Source organism: Marmota marmota, unplaced genomic scaffold, assembly GCF_001458135.2.
Source record: "Marmota marmota marmota unplaced genomic scaffold, marMar, whole genome shotgun sequence".
Taxonomy (NCBI): Eukaryota; Metazoa; Chordata; class Mammalia; order Rodentia; family Sciuridae; genus Marmota; species Marmota marmota.
In genome coordinates, this window is record NW_026000113.1 from 83,879 (window position 1) to 100,686 (window position 16,808).

General features: G+C 45.6%; 1 protein-coding gene and 1 non-coding gene across 9 annotated transcripts in view; both read left to right on the forward strand.

The window, feature by feature from the left end:
* The first annotated feature begins 2,064 nt into the window (after nucleotides 1-2,064).
* Iqce (IQ motif containing E) overlaps nucleotides 2,065-16,808 on the forward strand; it is a 49,293-nt gene continuing 34,549 nt past the window's right edge. For 4 of the 8 annotated variants that reach the window (XR_007341152.1, XR_007341155.1, XR_007341154.1 and 1 more), the window contains exons 1-4: nucleotides 2,065-2,222; nucleotides 10,205-10,252; nucleotides 11,559-11,601; nucleotides 15,202-15,330. Coding sequence is in view for 3 of the 8 variants with exons in the window: in XM_048784706.1 (XP_048640663.1) it covers nucleotides 2,109-2,222; nucleotides 10,205-10,252; nucleotides 11,559-11,601; nucleotides 15,202-15,330 (334 nt within the window). In the remaining 5 variants the exon portion in view is untranslated. Of the gene's footprint in view, nucleotides 2,223-10,204; nucleotides 10,253-11,558; nucleotides 11,602-15,201; nucleotides 15,331-16,808 lie in introns of those variants that run through there. The other 4 variants (XM_048784706.1, XM_048784707.1, XM_048784708.1 and 1 more) reach the window with 2 other exon arrangements.
* On the forward strand, nucleotides 14,416-14,489 carry Trnaa-cgc. The gene has a single exon. It is a non-coding gene; the product is annotated as a tRNA-Ala (tRNA).

A 16,808-nucleotide genomic window follows, 5' to 3' on the forward strand; every position in this document is an offset into this window, starting at 1 on the left:
GGGTAAACAAGGTTCCTGTTCCCTTGGCATCAGCTTTGCAGCAAGCTTTTAAAGCGAAAACTAGTTTTATATTAATAAATGGAAAGCAGAATTCCTATAGATGTTAAGATAAAAGTGAGACTTTTGACTAGGGCTGTGGCTCAGTGGCAGAGCGCTTGCCTAGGATGTGTGAGGCACTGGGTTTGATTCGCAGCGCCACATATAAATAAATGAATAAAATAAAGGTCCATCAACAACTAAAAATACATACAAAAATAATTAAAACAACAACAGCAACAACTTTGACTAGATGGGGACAGCACTTTGGACAATTACCTTGACCCTTGCAGGGACCCTCCTCCCACACCCAACTCCAAATGAGATCCTACTAGAGTACGGATATTACCTAATTGGGTACCTCTGGAGAAAGTAAAACGTAGAATAGCATTGCGCTAGGTGCTGTGCTTAATAGTAGCCCCGGAGGATGGGTACTATTCCCATTTTGGCTCAGTTTTCCTTCCAAGGTGAGGTTAGGACAGGTGTTGCTATCGAATGAATTATGAAAAGTTTTCAGAAGTTTTTGGTGTTCAGAACCATAGAGAAAAGATCATAGACATACACTGTATTTATCATTAAATGAGAAGGGCAGGACATTGGGAAGCCCCAGGAGTGAGGGCAACAAAACCCCGGTGCTGGGGTTGTGGCTCAGAGGAGAGTGATCACCTAGCACATGTGAGGCCCTGGGTTCGATCCTCAGCACCACATAAAAATAAATAAAATAAAGGTAATGTGTCCAACTACAACTAAAAAATAAATATTAAAAACAAAACAAAACAAAAACTGGTGTATCGTGATCAATTCCTGGAAGCAATGTAAAGCTCCCCACCCTATGCTGAGGATTGGACCCAGGGCACTTTGCTACTGAGCTACATTCCTAGACCCTTTTTTAATTTAGAGATATGGTCTTGCTAAATTACCCAGGCTGGCTGGGATTATGGGTATGTGCCACCATGCCTGGTGCAAATGGAAGTTTTTACAAAGACTGTTAGACCTGTTAGCTTCTGTTTTAGGAGTGCTAACTATGTGCCAGGCACTGTGCTAAATTTTGTTTCCTCTTTTGATACAAAAAAAAAAAAAAATCCCTGGAATCATTGCCATTTTGCAGACAAGAAGACAACAGTGAGTATCCAAACTCTGACCTTGCTACCACTAACCAGCTTGGACTACCCTGCTTGAGGGGAGGCCCCAATGAAAACACAAATATGGGGAAACTGAGGGGGGAAAAGGACCACAGACTCATAATTTGGGGTGGTGGCCAGAACAAGAGAACTAGCAACCAGTGAAGCATACCTGTTTGTTCATCCCTCCATCATAAAATCACAACAGAGCCACACTATCCTCACTATGGGGCAGGTTACTCTTCTCAACACTGAACACATACTGAGCCCCACAGCCCTTTTCTCACGCTCCACTTGAAGCAGAGGCCAAGGTCATCGGACTCGCTGGAATCAAATGTCTATTTGTTTAAAAATAAATAAATAAATAAATAAATAAATAAACAAACAAAATAAAAGGTCTCTATATATTGGATAACTGCTTCCTGCCAGACCCTGTTCCGGAGAGCGAACACAGAACCACTGCCAGCGGCTTCCAGTCCAGACACTGCATGTTCTTATAGATAAGTGTCAGATCCTGGAGAAATAGAGCAGGGAGAGGGCATGGAGAAGATGTGGACAGCCGGCCTTGGAGGCCTGGGTCGAGACAGCAAACCACCCTTTGCTAATAACATGAATGTTGGAGCCCAAATAACCTAAGCATCTTGGGGACTGCCTGGACAAGCCATCTCTGTCTTTCCACATTAACTTGATAAAAACGCATTCCTGATTAATCGTCCCCTTGCTCTTCCTATGGTGAGAGCTGCAAGGGCGGCACGAAGCCTCTGTGGAACTTCAGCCGGGAAGCACGCCGAAGCCCAGCGCGGCTCTGCACCTCGCGGGCCTGCGCTCCACCGCGCTGAGCCAGCAACTCCGGGAGCATTTCCGGTCGGCCCGCCGCCTCCGCGTTCGCTTACGGTCGCCCGGCTCACCGGGCGGGGCCACATCCGGGGCCCGTGGCGTGGCGCGGTTGCCATGGCAGCGGGCGGCCTGGCGGGCCGCGGACCTGGATCGCGGTGCCGAGTGCTGCGGCGGCCCGGCAGCGCTGCAGCCATGAGCCAGGGCCTGGTGGAGGCGGCCTCTGAGACGGTAAGCGCGCGCGGCCTCCGGGGGTGGTGGGCAGCGGGCTATTGTTACCGCACAGGGGCCCACGCGTCGCGAGTCCTCTGCCCGGCCCCGCCCGCCCATCCGCCGAGCCGCCGCTTCCAGGGAGCCCTCAGGGACTGCGCCTCCCGCGCCCTGCAAGTCTGCGACCGCGGTCCCCGGTGAGGAGTGCCCCGCACCAGTGCTTTGGGCGACTGCAGGCGAGGGAGGAAGCTCCGGGCAGCCGCTGGCCCCCCGGTCGGAGGGCTTCCTGGAGGAGGAGGAGGAGGTGGGCCATCCTTCTTCCAGGCGGAATGGATGCACCCCGCATGCTGGAGACTAAGAGGGGCTGCGCTGCATTACCCCCAGGGCGGAGGGTCCCCGGGATGAGGCAGTAGCCTACTAAGTACGACCAAGACCCTACCAAAGGGTGCAGAGTGCCTCAGTTGACTTCTTTTTGGGAAAAGATGCATCTTTCCCAAAACTGAGGGCGTCCCAGATGTGGTTCCTGTCCCTGCTCTCGGCTCGCAAAGACAGAGGACGCGAGTTCAGCAGGTGCAGAGGCCCCGAGGTGGGGTCGGGGAGAGGAGGGTTCGGAATTGGGCTTGAGCCATGTACAGCAATTGGCGTTCCATCGAGGGCACTGTCAAACCCAGGGAAGGTTCCACCTACTGCAGAGCTCGGAGGAGGGCTGCGCAGAGCTCACCAAAGATGGGGTCTGGTGCTGCTGGGCTTTCTGCTGGCCCCTTAGGTACCCCAGGTCCTGTATCATCTGGGGGGCCTGACTGTCTGCAGGGCCTTCAAGTTACTGCTTCTACAATTTTCTTTTTCTTTCTTTTTTTATTATTTATTTATTTGGTGCTGAGGATGGAACCCAGAGCCATATGCACACTAGGCAAAGGCTCTACCACTGAGCTTTATCACCAACCCTCCCTCCTTGAACTTTAGGATCTGCTTAAGTTGGATTTCAAAAATTATTCATGCCCTTTATAGGAAATTTGGAAAGTTGTTCAGTAATCTGGCCACCTACAGAAAACCAGCTAACATTTGATGTATTTTCTTCTAATATTTTCCCGATGCATCTTTTCCCAAACATGTACACACAGAGATAGATAGATATAGATTTGTAGTTTTGTGACCTTTGCTGTTTGTTAACATTTCTCAGATTCAAATATTTTTAAGAACATGATTTTTAAAATACCAACCCTGTTATTTTCATTCATTTCCTTACTTTTACTCCTTTGGATTTCAGGATGTTATTATTATTATTATTATTATTATTATTATTATTATTATTATTTTAGTTGAAGATAGACAACAATATTTTACCTTTTCATTTATTTATTTATGTGGTGCTGAGAATTGAACCCAGTGCCTCATGCGTCCCAAGCTCTACCACTGAGCCACAATCCCAGCCCCCTGGGTTTCCATTTTTGCTATTAGAAGCAATGCTGCTATAAATGTTTTTAATATATAATAAACATTTATTAAGCACCTTTTCCATGTCAGGCCCTACCCTAGGCTCAGAGAGCACACAAAGAGCTTACCACCAGGTGCCTTGGTCTTGAGGAAATCAGTCTGGAAAACACTCAGGCTCCAGCCCAGACTTTTGGGGATTGTGGTTTTTCCACTGAGCTTGGATCTATTTTCCCAAATCAGTCAAGACCTTCTTGAGAAGAGAGGCTGTCAGGCCCCCCTTTTCCCCAGCCCTGGGAATAGAGCACCTCTGGGCATGCTTATGAGCCTTTAAGACACCTACTGAGTGCCTGTTGCTTGCCCACCTGGCTGTGGCAGGCTTGCTGACCACAGTGCATACTGTAGGGTGAAGAGACATCTGGACCTGATGGCTGGCGGCTTCAGAGCCAGCACTTGGGAAGGGTTCGCATTTTCCCAGGATGAGCAGAGACATGGTGGGCATTCCCCTGTGGCAGGTTCCATGTTGCCTGCTCTGGACACAGGCCCCTGTTCCCCAGCCTGCAATAGGATGCCAGACCCAGAGCAGGGAGACCGCTGAGGTCCTGGCGCCTTCTGGTGAGCCATGCTGGCCATGTGCATCTTCAGAGGGCCATGCACATTATCAAATGGCTATTTTTTTTTTTCCTCCCATAAGCTCCAGCAGATAGAATTCTCAGAACTCCAGAGTTGAAACAGAAGGTGTGCCAAGGGCCTGGGTAGATAGAACTGCGAGTTCTAAACTGCTGTAAGCAATTCTTTCCTCTGCAGGTTAGAGACCATCTGAGACATTCACCCTCTTCCGTCTAAATGAAATGGAGGTTTTCAAATTCACTCACATTTTATTGGTCTTCTGTTTCATCCAAGTATTTAACGAGGACTGGCCACGAGGACTGGCCAACAGTGAGTTCAAGACCACGAATAGGTTCTGTCAGTTTGGGCTCAGTCTAGGTAGCTAGGCCCTGTACCTCAGTTAATTTTTCACATGTTTTTTTTAACATATAGATATTTAATCCACTTGAAATTATTTTGGCATGAGATGAAAGGTAAATCCAACTTTTTTCCCCCCAAGTAGCCGGTTTTCCTAACTTCATGTAGATTAACTCATTCTTTTTTTCTGAAATATAATTTGCATGCCATAAAATTCACTCATTTAAAACTGTACAATTTCAATAGCTTTAGAATATTCATAGAACATCTTTCCCCGTGCTAACTAGTCATTTGAATATCTCCTTGGGAAAAATACATATGCAGATCTTTTTTCTTTTTAAAGAATTGGGTTTGGGGCTGGGAGTGGCTCTGTGGTAGAGGCTTACCTAGCATGCACAGGCCCTGGGTTCAATCCCAGCACAGAAAAAAGAAAAGGGTTGGGGGGAGTTGTCTTTTACTATTGAGCTACAATTGTAAGATTTCTTTATACATTCTGCATGCCAGTCTATTATCAGATACACGATTTGCAGCTAATTTTTTACTGTCATGCTGGCCTTATTTATTTATTATTGCAGTACTGGGGATTAAACTCAGGGGTGCTCTACCACTGAGCTGCAGCCCCAGGCCCTTGTTATTTCTTATTTTGAGATGGGATCTCACTAAGTTGCTGAGGCTGGCTTCAAACTTCGCATCTTCCTGCCTCTGTCTCCCAAGTATCTGGGATCATAGGCATGCACCACTGCATCTGGGTAATTTTTAATTGATATAATAATTGTACATATTTATGGGGTGCAGTGATACTTTGATACATGTGTATAAGGTGTAATGATCAAAACAAGGTAATTCGCGTACCCATGCTAATATCTTTGTTTTGGGAACATTTAAATTCCTCTCATTGCTAATTTGAAATATAAATAAGTTAGTGCTAACTATAATCACCCTACTGTGCTCTAATAGCACTAAATCCTTCTAACTTTTTATACCTCTCCACCAACCCTTCTCTGTACCCCCTCCCCACCTCCAGTAACTACCATCCTACTCCCAACTTCTGAGATCAGCTGTTTACAGTGTACATAAGAGATCATTCAGTTCTTGTCTTTCTGTGCCTGACATCTCAATTAACATGATGATCTCTAGTTCTATCCATGTTGTCACACATGATCGACAGGGTTTCATTCTCATGGCTGAGTAATAATATTCAACTGTGTGTATATATATACCACATTTTCTTTATCCCATAAATGGAATTTTCTTAATTTTATGTTAGATTTTTTTCACTGCCGGTATATATAACTATAATTAAAATTTATATTAATCATGTTTCCTGCAAAGTTGTTAAACTTGTTTGATAGTTTTTAATAGATTCCTTAGGATTTTTTGTAGATAAGATTGCCTGTGAACAGAGGTAGCTCTACTTCTTCTTTTCCAGTATGGATTTTTTAGAATTAGTTTTTCTGATGTTAATGTAGTAGCTAGAACCCCAGTACAGTTTAAGTTAAAGTGATGAGAAAGGACATCAGGACATCCTTGTCTTGTTTCTAATATTAGGAGGGAAATGTTCCGTCTGTCTCCATTAAATATAATGTTGCTCTGGATTTTTGACAGTGCCATTTATTAGATTGAGGAAATTCTCTTCTCTTCATAATTTGTTCAATATTTTTATTGTGAATGGGTGTTAGATTTTGTCACATTTTCTACAGCTTCTGGGACAATCATATTTTTTGTCCTTTATTCCACTAATACGGTATACCACACTGATTTTTCTATGTCAAACCAACCTTTCATTTTAGTAGTGTATCAGGCTTGTTCGTGGTATACAACCCTTTATATATATACATAAAACCTTCTTTTGTATGTTATGAGGTGCTGATCACTAGTCATGTGTTGAGATGTTACATCTGTATTCATAAAGAACATTGGTCTGTAGTTTGCCTTCTTTTGATATCTCTTTATCTGGTTTGGTGTCAGGGTAATACTGGCATCATATTATTAATTGAAAAGTACCCCCTACTTTTCTCATTTTTGGAAGAATTTATGAAGGATTGATATCAATTTATCCAGTTTGTCTTTTGATGTTTGTTAGTGAGCTCATATTGCCCTGGACTTTTCTTTATTTCTATAAGGTCAGTGGATATGTCCCCTTTTACTCCATATTTTGGTAATTTAGTGTCTTCGCCCTCCCCTCCCCCGCCGCCACCTTTTAAAATCAATTGGCTAAAGGTTTGTCAATTTTGTTGATTTTTTTTCAAAGAATAAATTTTAGGTCTCATTTTTTTAAATTCTTTTTTCTATTCTCAATTTCATTTTTTCAGTCTCATCCTTATTACTTTCTCTTTACCTGTTTTGGGGTTAACTTTCTCTTCTGTTTCTAGAGGTAGAAGGTTAGTATTCACCCAAGGTCTTCATGTTCATAAGGGTGTTGCAGCTGTAAATTGTCCCCAAGAATTTGCTTTTGTTCTTTGAAGTGGAAGAGTAGGCTATTGATATGGCCTTTTAAATAAAGACGCTTTTTTATAGCTTCGTTTCCCTTTGAGTCCTGCTCAAAGTTTCAATTTAAGTACATTTTAATTTTTTTAAATATTTATATTTTAGGTGTAGATGGACACAATGGTAATTTACTTATTTTTATGTGGTGCTGAGGATCGAACCCAGGGCCTTGCCCATGCTAGGCAAGCGCTCTACCGCTGAGCCACAACCCCAGCCCCACATTTTAATTAAAAAAAAAAAAAATTTTTCATTCACCTAAGGTGTTTTCTTTCTTTCTTTTTTTTTTTTTTTTTTAAGACAGGGTCTCACTAAGTTGCTCAGGGCCTCGCTAAGTTGCTGAGGCTGGCTTTGAACTTGCCATCCTCCTGCCTCAGCCTCCAGTGCCTCTGGGATCATAGGTGTGCCCCCCTGTGCCCGCCCCCAAAGTGTTTTCTAATTTCCTCTTCAATCCATTGTTTGTTTAGGAATGTGTTTGATTTCCACACATTTGGGAACTTCCACATTGTTTTCTCTTGTTGAGTTTTTCCTTCCCACTGTGATCCGAGACAGACACGCCCTGAAGGATTTCTGCCTGAACCCTCCTGGCTTGGAGCCAACCGTGGGCTTGCGTTCACTGGGCTGCAGCAGGCCGTTCGCTCTGTGATGGGGAACGTTCTGTGAACCTCCCTGAGTTTACTGAGCTGTTCAAGGCTTCCAGTTCCTTGTGGCTCTTCCACCTGGTTGTTCTGTTAGGAGCCTGGCCCTGCCAGGGCAGTGTCTTGGACTTCCGGCCTGTAGAGCTGCAAGACACTTATTTCAGGCTGATGCCCCCGGGGTTCAGTGCGTGGAGGTCAGCAGCCCCGGGAAGCTAGCCCCTGCGCCTGCTCGGTGCTCCTTGTGATGACTTTTCTTTCTGCTCTTCCAGTCGCACAATCTCCAGTGCTATCTTCATACCAACTGGCTTTTGTTTTTATCCCCTCAAATCTGCTCTAAAACTGACCTCTAGTGACTTTTTCATTTTTACTTATTATACTTTTCAATTCCAGAATTTCCACCTGGTTCTCTTACAGTGCTCACCTCCAGGGGTCTCTGTTTAAGACACCGTGTCGTCGCACATCCTTGAGTTAGTCAGGCATGGCCTCCTCTGGTTGTTAGAACATCTCGTAGTGGCTGCTCTGACATCTGGCCTGCCAAGTCCAACAGCTGGCCCCTTTGAAAGTACTTCCCATTGCCTGTTTTCCCCCGTGGGTTGGTCACTGTTTCCTGTTCCTTTGTGTGTCCCATAACTTTTCCATTGAAACCTAGACATTTTGGTCAGGTATTATAGTGACTCTGCATATGGCCACCCCACCCCCCCATGCCCCTGGGGTGGATGTCATTGCTCACCTATTTGACTAGTCATGTGGCTGAGCTTACTCTCTGGAGTCTGTGCCTGCATTGTGTAGCCTTTTGTTTCCTACTCAGGTTTTTTTCCCCCATTTTAATTCCTAGCTTAGTCATCTAGAGGCTGCCCTTGGATCAGCAAAAGTCCCTGGTTGGGCAGGGGTGCACTTGAGCCCCTGCCATCTGGATTTTCTCCTGTACACTTGTGGCTACTTTTCTTTCCAGAGTTCAGCACATCTGTATTTGTCCTTGGCAAACCCCACCTTTTGGACACTGGGGACTCACACACAGGCTATCCACCTGGATTCTCTGACTTTACTTGATACGTCTGATTTCCCGCCTGCCTTCCTAAATTGTGTATGTCATTTTAGTACACTTTGTTCAAATGAAAACTTTATAATTGTCATATGCTTCTAATACCATTAAATGACAGCAGAAATCAAAATCAGTGAATAATTCTTTAAAAGATTCTGGTTATTTGGAATGAACTATTCCCTGGGCCCCAGCTTAAGTCACACTATGTTCTTTTTTTTTAATATTTATTTTTTTAGTTTTAAGTGGACACAATATCTTTATTTTACATTTATGTGGCGCTGAGGATCGAACCCAGTGCTTCAAGCGTGCTAGGCGAGCGCTCTACCACTGAGCCACTACCCCCGCCCCACACTGTGTTCTTAATCTGGGTTCTGCATGTTTAAGAGGTAGCAGGGTAAGTACCACGTCAACTCAGCTGCCCCTGTGCGTGTGATAACATGGCCATTGTGTCTAGTAAAACTCAAGCTGCTGGCTGAATTGTCCCTCTCTGTGTGCCCACCTGTAGATGGCTCGACTCCTTTCAGGGTACAGTGACTCATTGTGATGCTGGTGATTCCTCCATGCTGGGCAGATCCTGAAACAGAGCCACCTGTGCCACCCAGCCACAGCCTTGTTGGTTCAGAATAAGGGTCCCATTCTAGCGTCCAGTACCAGCGCTACAGATTAGCCACATGCTTTTCTGAAGGGAAATGCATATATTCTGCTTTCTGGCTGTTCAGGACTTGGACCTGCGTTAGTTTAGGAAGCCTCCTCTCTTTGGCCAGTCTGCTTCAGTCTGCTGACATAGGCTGGTGTGCCTCATCACCCTTCCTGAGCAGGGCAGAGGACTGGAACAGGCAGGAGCCTTCATGGGCCCAAATGTCTCCCTGTGCATGTGCATCTCCAGGAGTGTTTTTGGTTTGGGTTTGGTTTGGTGCTAGAGATAGAACCCAGAGCCTACCACAGGCTGAGTGGCACCCTGAGCCCCTGGGAATATGTTTTCTAAGCCATGACTGGCGCTCTTAGCAGGAGATATCACAGATTCATTGTGCTCTGATGCAAAGCTGAGTAAGTCAGAATGGGGATTGGTGATACATCTCAGTTGGCAGAGCGTTTGCCTCTCATGCACAAGGCCCTGGGTTCAATCCCCAGCTCCACACACACACACACAAAGGTCAGAATGTTTATACAGAGTGAGGAATGAAATACTTTGGTCAAGAACTCTTTCTCTGTGGCGAGCACACAGCAGTTCTGTAGGACCTAGTGCTCTGGCTTTGGATACACAGCAGTTCTGCCAGCGAGTCTGAGCTGGCCGCCGGCTTGAGGAGTCCCAGGGTCCTGTGCCTTGGAGTTACTGGATTCTGCTTCAGCAGCCACAGATGGGCTATGTGCACTTTGTGAACTGGACCATCAGGAACCGAGCAGGAACCACATAGTTACTGTGTTTGCTTCTTTTCTTCCAGGGAGATGACAGTCTATCTGCAATTACCTTTGACTCAGACTTTGAGACGGTGAGTATTAATCATGACTTGCAGCTGCTGCTTATTCTGCCCTTACACGTGCTCCTCAGAGAGTAGAATAGGCCGAGTGGCACAGATGTCCTTAACCAGGATACAATCCTGAATGCTCCTTGGTGTTTGAAAAGTTTTAATCCCTTGGTGGGATTTAAATTATTTAGATTATAATTTTAAAACTTTTTTTCTAGAAAAGATCCTGAGCAGGGTTCACCTGAGGCCAGTGACCAGTCCCGCATCTGGTTTTGGCCTGCTCGCTGCCCCCAGTCCTCACATGAGGGAAGGTGGAGCTTGGTGAGGCCGGAGAGCCCACTTCCAGAGCCAAGATAGCCTGGCCAGCAGCGGGGCCGCTGGGGTGCTGGGAACCAGCTGGGAGGGGTCAGGAAGTAGGTGGTCAAGCCCAGAGGCCCACGATGGTGCTGTAGTTGGCCTTTCTTAGTTTGTTTGCCACTGTGCCAGGTGACAGAGGAAGCCTGCTAACTGCTTGCTTAGAGATAAGCAAAAGAAGCTTGTCATGTAGATGGTTCTAGCAAAACAGTGGCCTGTCAGCACTGAGGGAACCAGCAAGCTTTGGCTCCACTCTAGGGCACTGTCCCCTAGAAGGACCCTGTCTGAAAAGCTGAGGGGTGTCCTGCCACATCCCTGGGGCTGGGGTCCAAAGTGCCCCTTGGAGAAGCAGCGACCCAGGCTAGCCCCTAGGTGGAATTTAGCCTCCCTCAAACAGAGGGTTCGCTGTGTTCCCCCAGGGGAAGCGAGGGAAGTTCCCATCAGAGTGAAGTGCATGAGGAAGACGAGGTTGGAGGGCGATGGTGTTTTCCCTGAGACAGAACTGGCGAGGATTAGAAGCAAATTTGCACCCAGTTCTGCATTGACATCATGGTTGTCACGGCAGACAGGCCGACACAGAGGGCCACTCCTTCTGGACTCGTCTTCCTCCGTGGGATTTGCAGTTACTTAGGGTTTTCATCTTGCCCAACCTGCTGTGGGGACACAGGTTGCATCAGTGCCCCAGAACTGAGCTCGAGGACAGTGGGGCCGGGGAGCGGAGAAGATGCCTTACCTGGGCTCTTCCCTCTGAGCTCTCAGGGCCCCCTCCTTGAGTTTCCTGTTTTAGGACTTGTCTGAGAGCACGTGGTGCCCCTCAGCCTCAGTCCTGGCATAGGGCTCTACTGAGCTCATTTGCCCTCATCCCCTCATACTGACCGCCTGGACCCTCCCCACACACGGCAGGGTTCCATAACAGGAACCCCCAGGGAAGGACAGAAAGCTCAGCTTGCTTTATGTCACCTCTTCTTTCTTTCAGAAAGCAAGAAGGAAAGGTTTCCACAAGCCTCCCACATCACCAAGTGAGTATGAGCAGGCCTTCTGCCCCTGTACCCGCCCTGACCCTGGAGTGTTTCCAAAAGCTGCCTGTCCCTGGTGTCCCACAGAAAGCAGAGGACATTTCTTTACTTGTGCCACGGGGTAGGAGAGACATGGTGTCATTGGGACAAGCCCCATTTGCTTTGGAACCTCAGGTGTGTGTGCTCCTGGGATCCCCACCTGTCCCAGGCACCAAGCTATCAGGCTGCAGCTCCTGAGCAGGGCCCAGCCACTGTCCCACTGAGCCTCCCATGAGACACAGCACATTGTGGCCTTTCTTTTTTCTTTCTCTTGGTTTCTCAAGCCAGAATACTGCCAAAGTTAAAGGATGTTTTTAAGTTAGGATGCATTTCTTGAGCATCAAAGCTGTTCCTCTGGGCCCAGTACTGAGAAGGTGTGGATATTCCAAGGCAGAAGGGAAGTTCACCTTTTTGTTCTTGGGATTCCCCGGGCTCATTTTGCTGCCAGGGTTCCCCTCATCCTTAGCAGGATGAGAACAGCTTTGTTCTTCTCCACGGATGGCCTAGAGGCAGCTCCTGCTGGTGGAACTTTGCCATGCTGGGCCAGTCCAGATGCAGCGAGGCCTCCTGATTTGTCTCTGTTGTTCTAACGCTGCTCTGGGACACAGTGACCTGGTTGCTAGTCTCACAAATGTGCTCATGGAAGATGTGAAACCCTAGACTGGCTTCCTTTTGCTACCCATCAGCCTGTAGCCTTTCCCACCCTTATCATCTGTATACGTGTGGTTTTATATATGTTATGTGTGTATCATGTGTTTCAATCACATTTAGTTGTACACAGGATATATTCAGAGAATGCAAATGAACTTTCACAGTGGACAGAGAAAACATAATTACAAAAGTACATTCTTGTAAAGAACACATTATATGTTAAGAATAAATATACATATTAGAAAGAAATCATGGGCTGGGGCTGTAGCTCCACGGCAGAGCACTTGCCTAGCATGCATAAGGTGCTGGGTTCCATCCTCAGCACCACATAAAAATAAACAATAAAGGCATTCTGTCCATTTACAACTACAAAATGAAAATTTAAAAAAAAAAAATGAAAGAAAGAAATCATTTGGCAGTTGGAATTTTTGAGGTTTGTGTCAGCTTTTTGTCACTATGACCAAAACACCCAACAAGAACAGCTTAGAGAGGAGGAAAAGTTTATTTTGGCTCATAGGTCCAGGTTCAGTTCACAGTCAGTCCACTGCTCTGGGCCCAGCATGAGACAGAATATCTGGGAGAAAGGTATGGTAGATGAGCACTGCTCCACTCAGCCAGGAGGCCAGGAGAGACAGGGGAGGGGGCTGCAGGGAAGGTGCACCCTCTGGGCACATCCTCAGTGACCCACCTCTCCAGCCACCTGCCACATGCAGTCAGTCCATTCAGACCAAGACAGACTGATTAGGTCACGACTCTTAGAATCTAATCATTTTACCTCTGAGCATTGCTGTGTTAACAGGAGCCTTGGGGGACATGTCCAGATGGTAACCTTGTCCTTCCTTGGAGAACACTGAGAATTGATATAAAAGTACAGGTGTTTGGGTTTCAAACCTTTTCATTTTAGAATTATTTTGTTTCAGCCCTTTGGCTTGAAAGTAACTAAGGTCAACATCATTCACTATTCTTATTGAATGTCAAGCATTTCAAGTGTTAGAAATCATCATAATCAAATTGTATTCATGTAGAGTTCTGTAAGGGTCAGGATTTTTTTTTTCCACGGGACTCATGTAGACCAGGGCTCTTAGCCTACCAGAGCCAGGGCTGTACTTGACCTGGTGGTGTGGCCTCACCCTGTCTCTCTACCTGCTGCCTCTGCTCTGCTTCTTCAGGACCCCGTGCTTCCAGCTGCCCCTTGGGCCTGCCCTCAGCTCCCCTGTCTTTCCTCTCCCATAGTCCTCTGGGGCCCCTGGAGCAAAGCTCACACAGTCCTCTCCGCTGTTGGCTCAGCATATCTCACTGCCCAGGGCTCAGGGACACTGCCCCCCCGCTCGGATGGAGTCATGTCCTCCTAACCTTGTTCATGAGCTGCTTTTCTGTCTGTGAAAGGCTGTGATGGCAGGGACCCTGTCTATCCTGTTCACTTAACATTCAGCTCATGAATGTCTAATCAGTGTGTGGATCAGGGAGGGGGGGGATGCTGTAACCAGAGTGTTCCAGGCGCTGCTCTGTGAGGAGAGGGCATCTGCCCTGAGGCTTCCTCCCGTTTGATTTGCAGGTGCTATCAAATAACACAGCGGGTTCCCACTGGCCTGTTTTCACTTTCTCTTCTGCCCCAGCTTTTACCCTTGCGTATGTTTTCCTGAAAAATTCTTACTATGGAATCCCTACTGTTCATTGATAAATCTTCAACCTTTAGAAGGGAAATGTAATTTATGGGCTCTTTTTCTGATCACTAATTTACTTTTGTAAATGACAGTTTAAACAAACAGTTAAAGTAAGGAAAGCCATCAGAATATCCCTGAGGTGGGTATTGTGGCTCCGGGGTACCTGAAAACACATCCAGAGCAGAGCATTCTTGGTTATAAGTTGTGAAGTCATGGAAAAAAAAAAAAAAAACAACTCATATAAGCATAGTAGACTTAAATTTTCAGGACCTTCTACAGATATGAATTTCATTGCTATTTAAAATACATGTGGTTGGGCACAGTGGTACACACCTGTAATCCCAAGGGTTCAGGAGATTGAGGCAGGAGGATCAAAAGTTCAAGACCAACCTCAGCAATTTAGCAAGGCCCTAAGCAACTTAGCCCTATCTCAAAATAAAAAATAAAAAGAACTGTGGAGGGCTGGGGATGTAGCTCAGTTGGTAGAGTGCTTGCCTCGCATGCACAAGGCCCTGGGTTCAATCCCCAGCACCACAAAAAAAGAAAAAGAAAAAAAAAGAACCGGGGATGTACCTCACTAGTAAAGCATGGCTGGGTTCAATCCCAGGACCAAAAAACAAACAAAAAAGTTTTTAACATTTTGATGAGAAAAACAAGAATGCCCTGGAAAAGTATAATTTTTATCATTTCTTCTAGATAGTTTACATGTTCCATTTCAAATATTATTGCTATATCACTATGTAGCAAAATGAAAAATATTTTGTGTTAAATATAAAGGATGTAAAGTTATATGTTCGCCATGATTGTGACTATGTAAAAATATATACATATCTGGAAAAAAATTGAATGGGACATTAAATATTATAACGTTAGAATTCTAATAGTAATAGAATTTTATATTTTTAAGTTTCCAATTATTTTTCCTTTATAATAAAAATTAAAAGAGAAATGTAAATGCATATACGTATATAAAATAACTGTAATGCTGGGTGCACACTTATAACTGCACTTACTTGGGAGTCAGAGGCAGGAGAATGACTTGAGTTCAGGGGTTCTAGGCCAACATGGGCCACACAGTGAGACTCTGTCTCATAACACAAGTAACTATTTTAGAATTTTTGCCAGAATGTTTTTATCTAGAATCAGCATGCCCTTTGAATACTTCATTGTATCATTTTTTTCTTTCTGAAGTGCATGTGTTGGGAGTTGATGTTTTCCAACTCGGAAACCACATATTGTCTTTTTTTAGAGTCACCCTATTACTCTAAGCCGAGAAAAGCAACATCCTGGCGGTCTCTCAGGACAGTGGGGAGCATGCCTCTGAGTGGCAGAATGTCCCTAACCCCACAGAAGCTCTGGCTGGGAGCTCCAAAGCAAGGTATGTGGTTGCTCCCACCGGGGCCCTGCTGCTCAAGAGTAGGGTTTTAGGAACCGCAGTGGAAGTTTGAGAAGGAGCTTTGACATTCCTTGTTTGAATTGCATGGGTCTTAGTCTTGCAGACACTGAGCATGTAGTCAGAGTTGCATGTCATATGTAGACCATGGATGATGTCCCTACTTCTGCTTGAGTGACGCCATAGCCTCTTGGTTCTCTGGTTGTCTCTGTGCTGCTCAGTGGCAGTGGTGTGTGGGAGCCAGCTCCTACCAGTTTCCAGGTCCAGGTGTTAAATTTTTAGGAGTTTTGTGGGCTGATGAGTCTCACACTAGCAGCTTGAAATTGGGCATGATGGGGCTGGGGTTGTGGCTCAGTGGTAAAGCACTTGCCTTGTACGTGTGAGTTCCATCCTCAGCAGCACATAAAAAATGAATAAATAAAATAAAGATATTGTGTCCATCTACAATTAAAGAAAAGAAAAAGAAATGGCACAGTGGAAATATTACATCCTGGAAATGGGCAAATGTATTTTTGAGATCTTATTGTTAGACATCAGCACACCACTGACGGCTGATAGCACGGGGTGATGTAAACTTCCTTCAGTTTAGGAAAGTTGGTGAGAGGCAAACCCACCATTGTGCTTGCTTGTACCTGTCATATTAAATCTGTGCATGCTCAAACCAGGAACTCTGGTCCAACCCCTGAACTCCAGCCTCACCTTGGAGCACACCTGGACCCACCCCCAGTAGCACTCCCAACTGCCTGGCCGAAGCTATGAGAGCAAAGCGGTCAGACCTCAGGTGTTCCGCCAGCAATGCAGAGCATATTGGTGGTCAAGGGCAGGGCTGAGGAAAACCAGAAAGGAAGCCTCTCTCAGCCAGGCTTTCATTGTGCCAACCTCCCTAAACTTAGAGTCTTATTTACATTTCTTACATAAACAGTATTAGAAACAAATATGATTAGCAAATAATAAAAAGCTTGAATCTCACCAAAAACAACTGACTTGTTTTATGTCTCTGTATTTCTCTCCAGTCCTCCCCACGAATCCTGCTCCTTTCTGTAAAGGAGAGCCACTTGCAGGGCCTGGTGACAGCTGCTCTCGCTGTTCCCCCTGTTGTTTTTGCTGTCAGGAGTTACAGTTCAGTAGTCCAGATTCCTAGCATATTAGGGGTCGTATTAAAACCAAAGCAAACCAGGTTGCTTTTGCACAACGGCAGTCCCGGCTACTTGGGAGGCTGAGGCAGGAGGGTCTTGAGTCTGAGGCCAGTATGGGCAACTTAGCAAGACCCTGTCTCAAAATAAAAAACAGAAATAAAAAAGGGCTGGGCATATAGCTCAATGGTAGAGCACCCCTGGACTCAATCCCCAGTCCTGGGGAGGGGGGGAGTAAAGTTGTACTGGTTTTGCCTTGGAATGAGTGCTAATGATATATATATTAAAAAATATATATATATATATATACATATATATATATATATATAT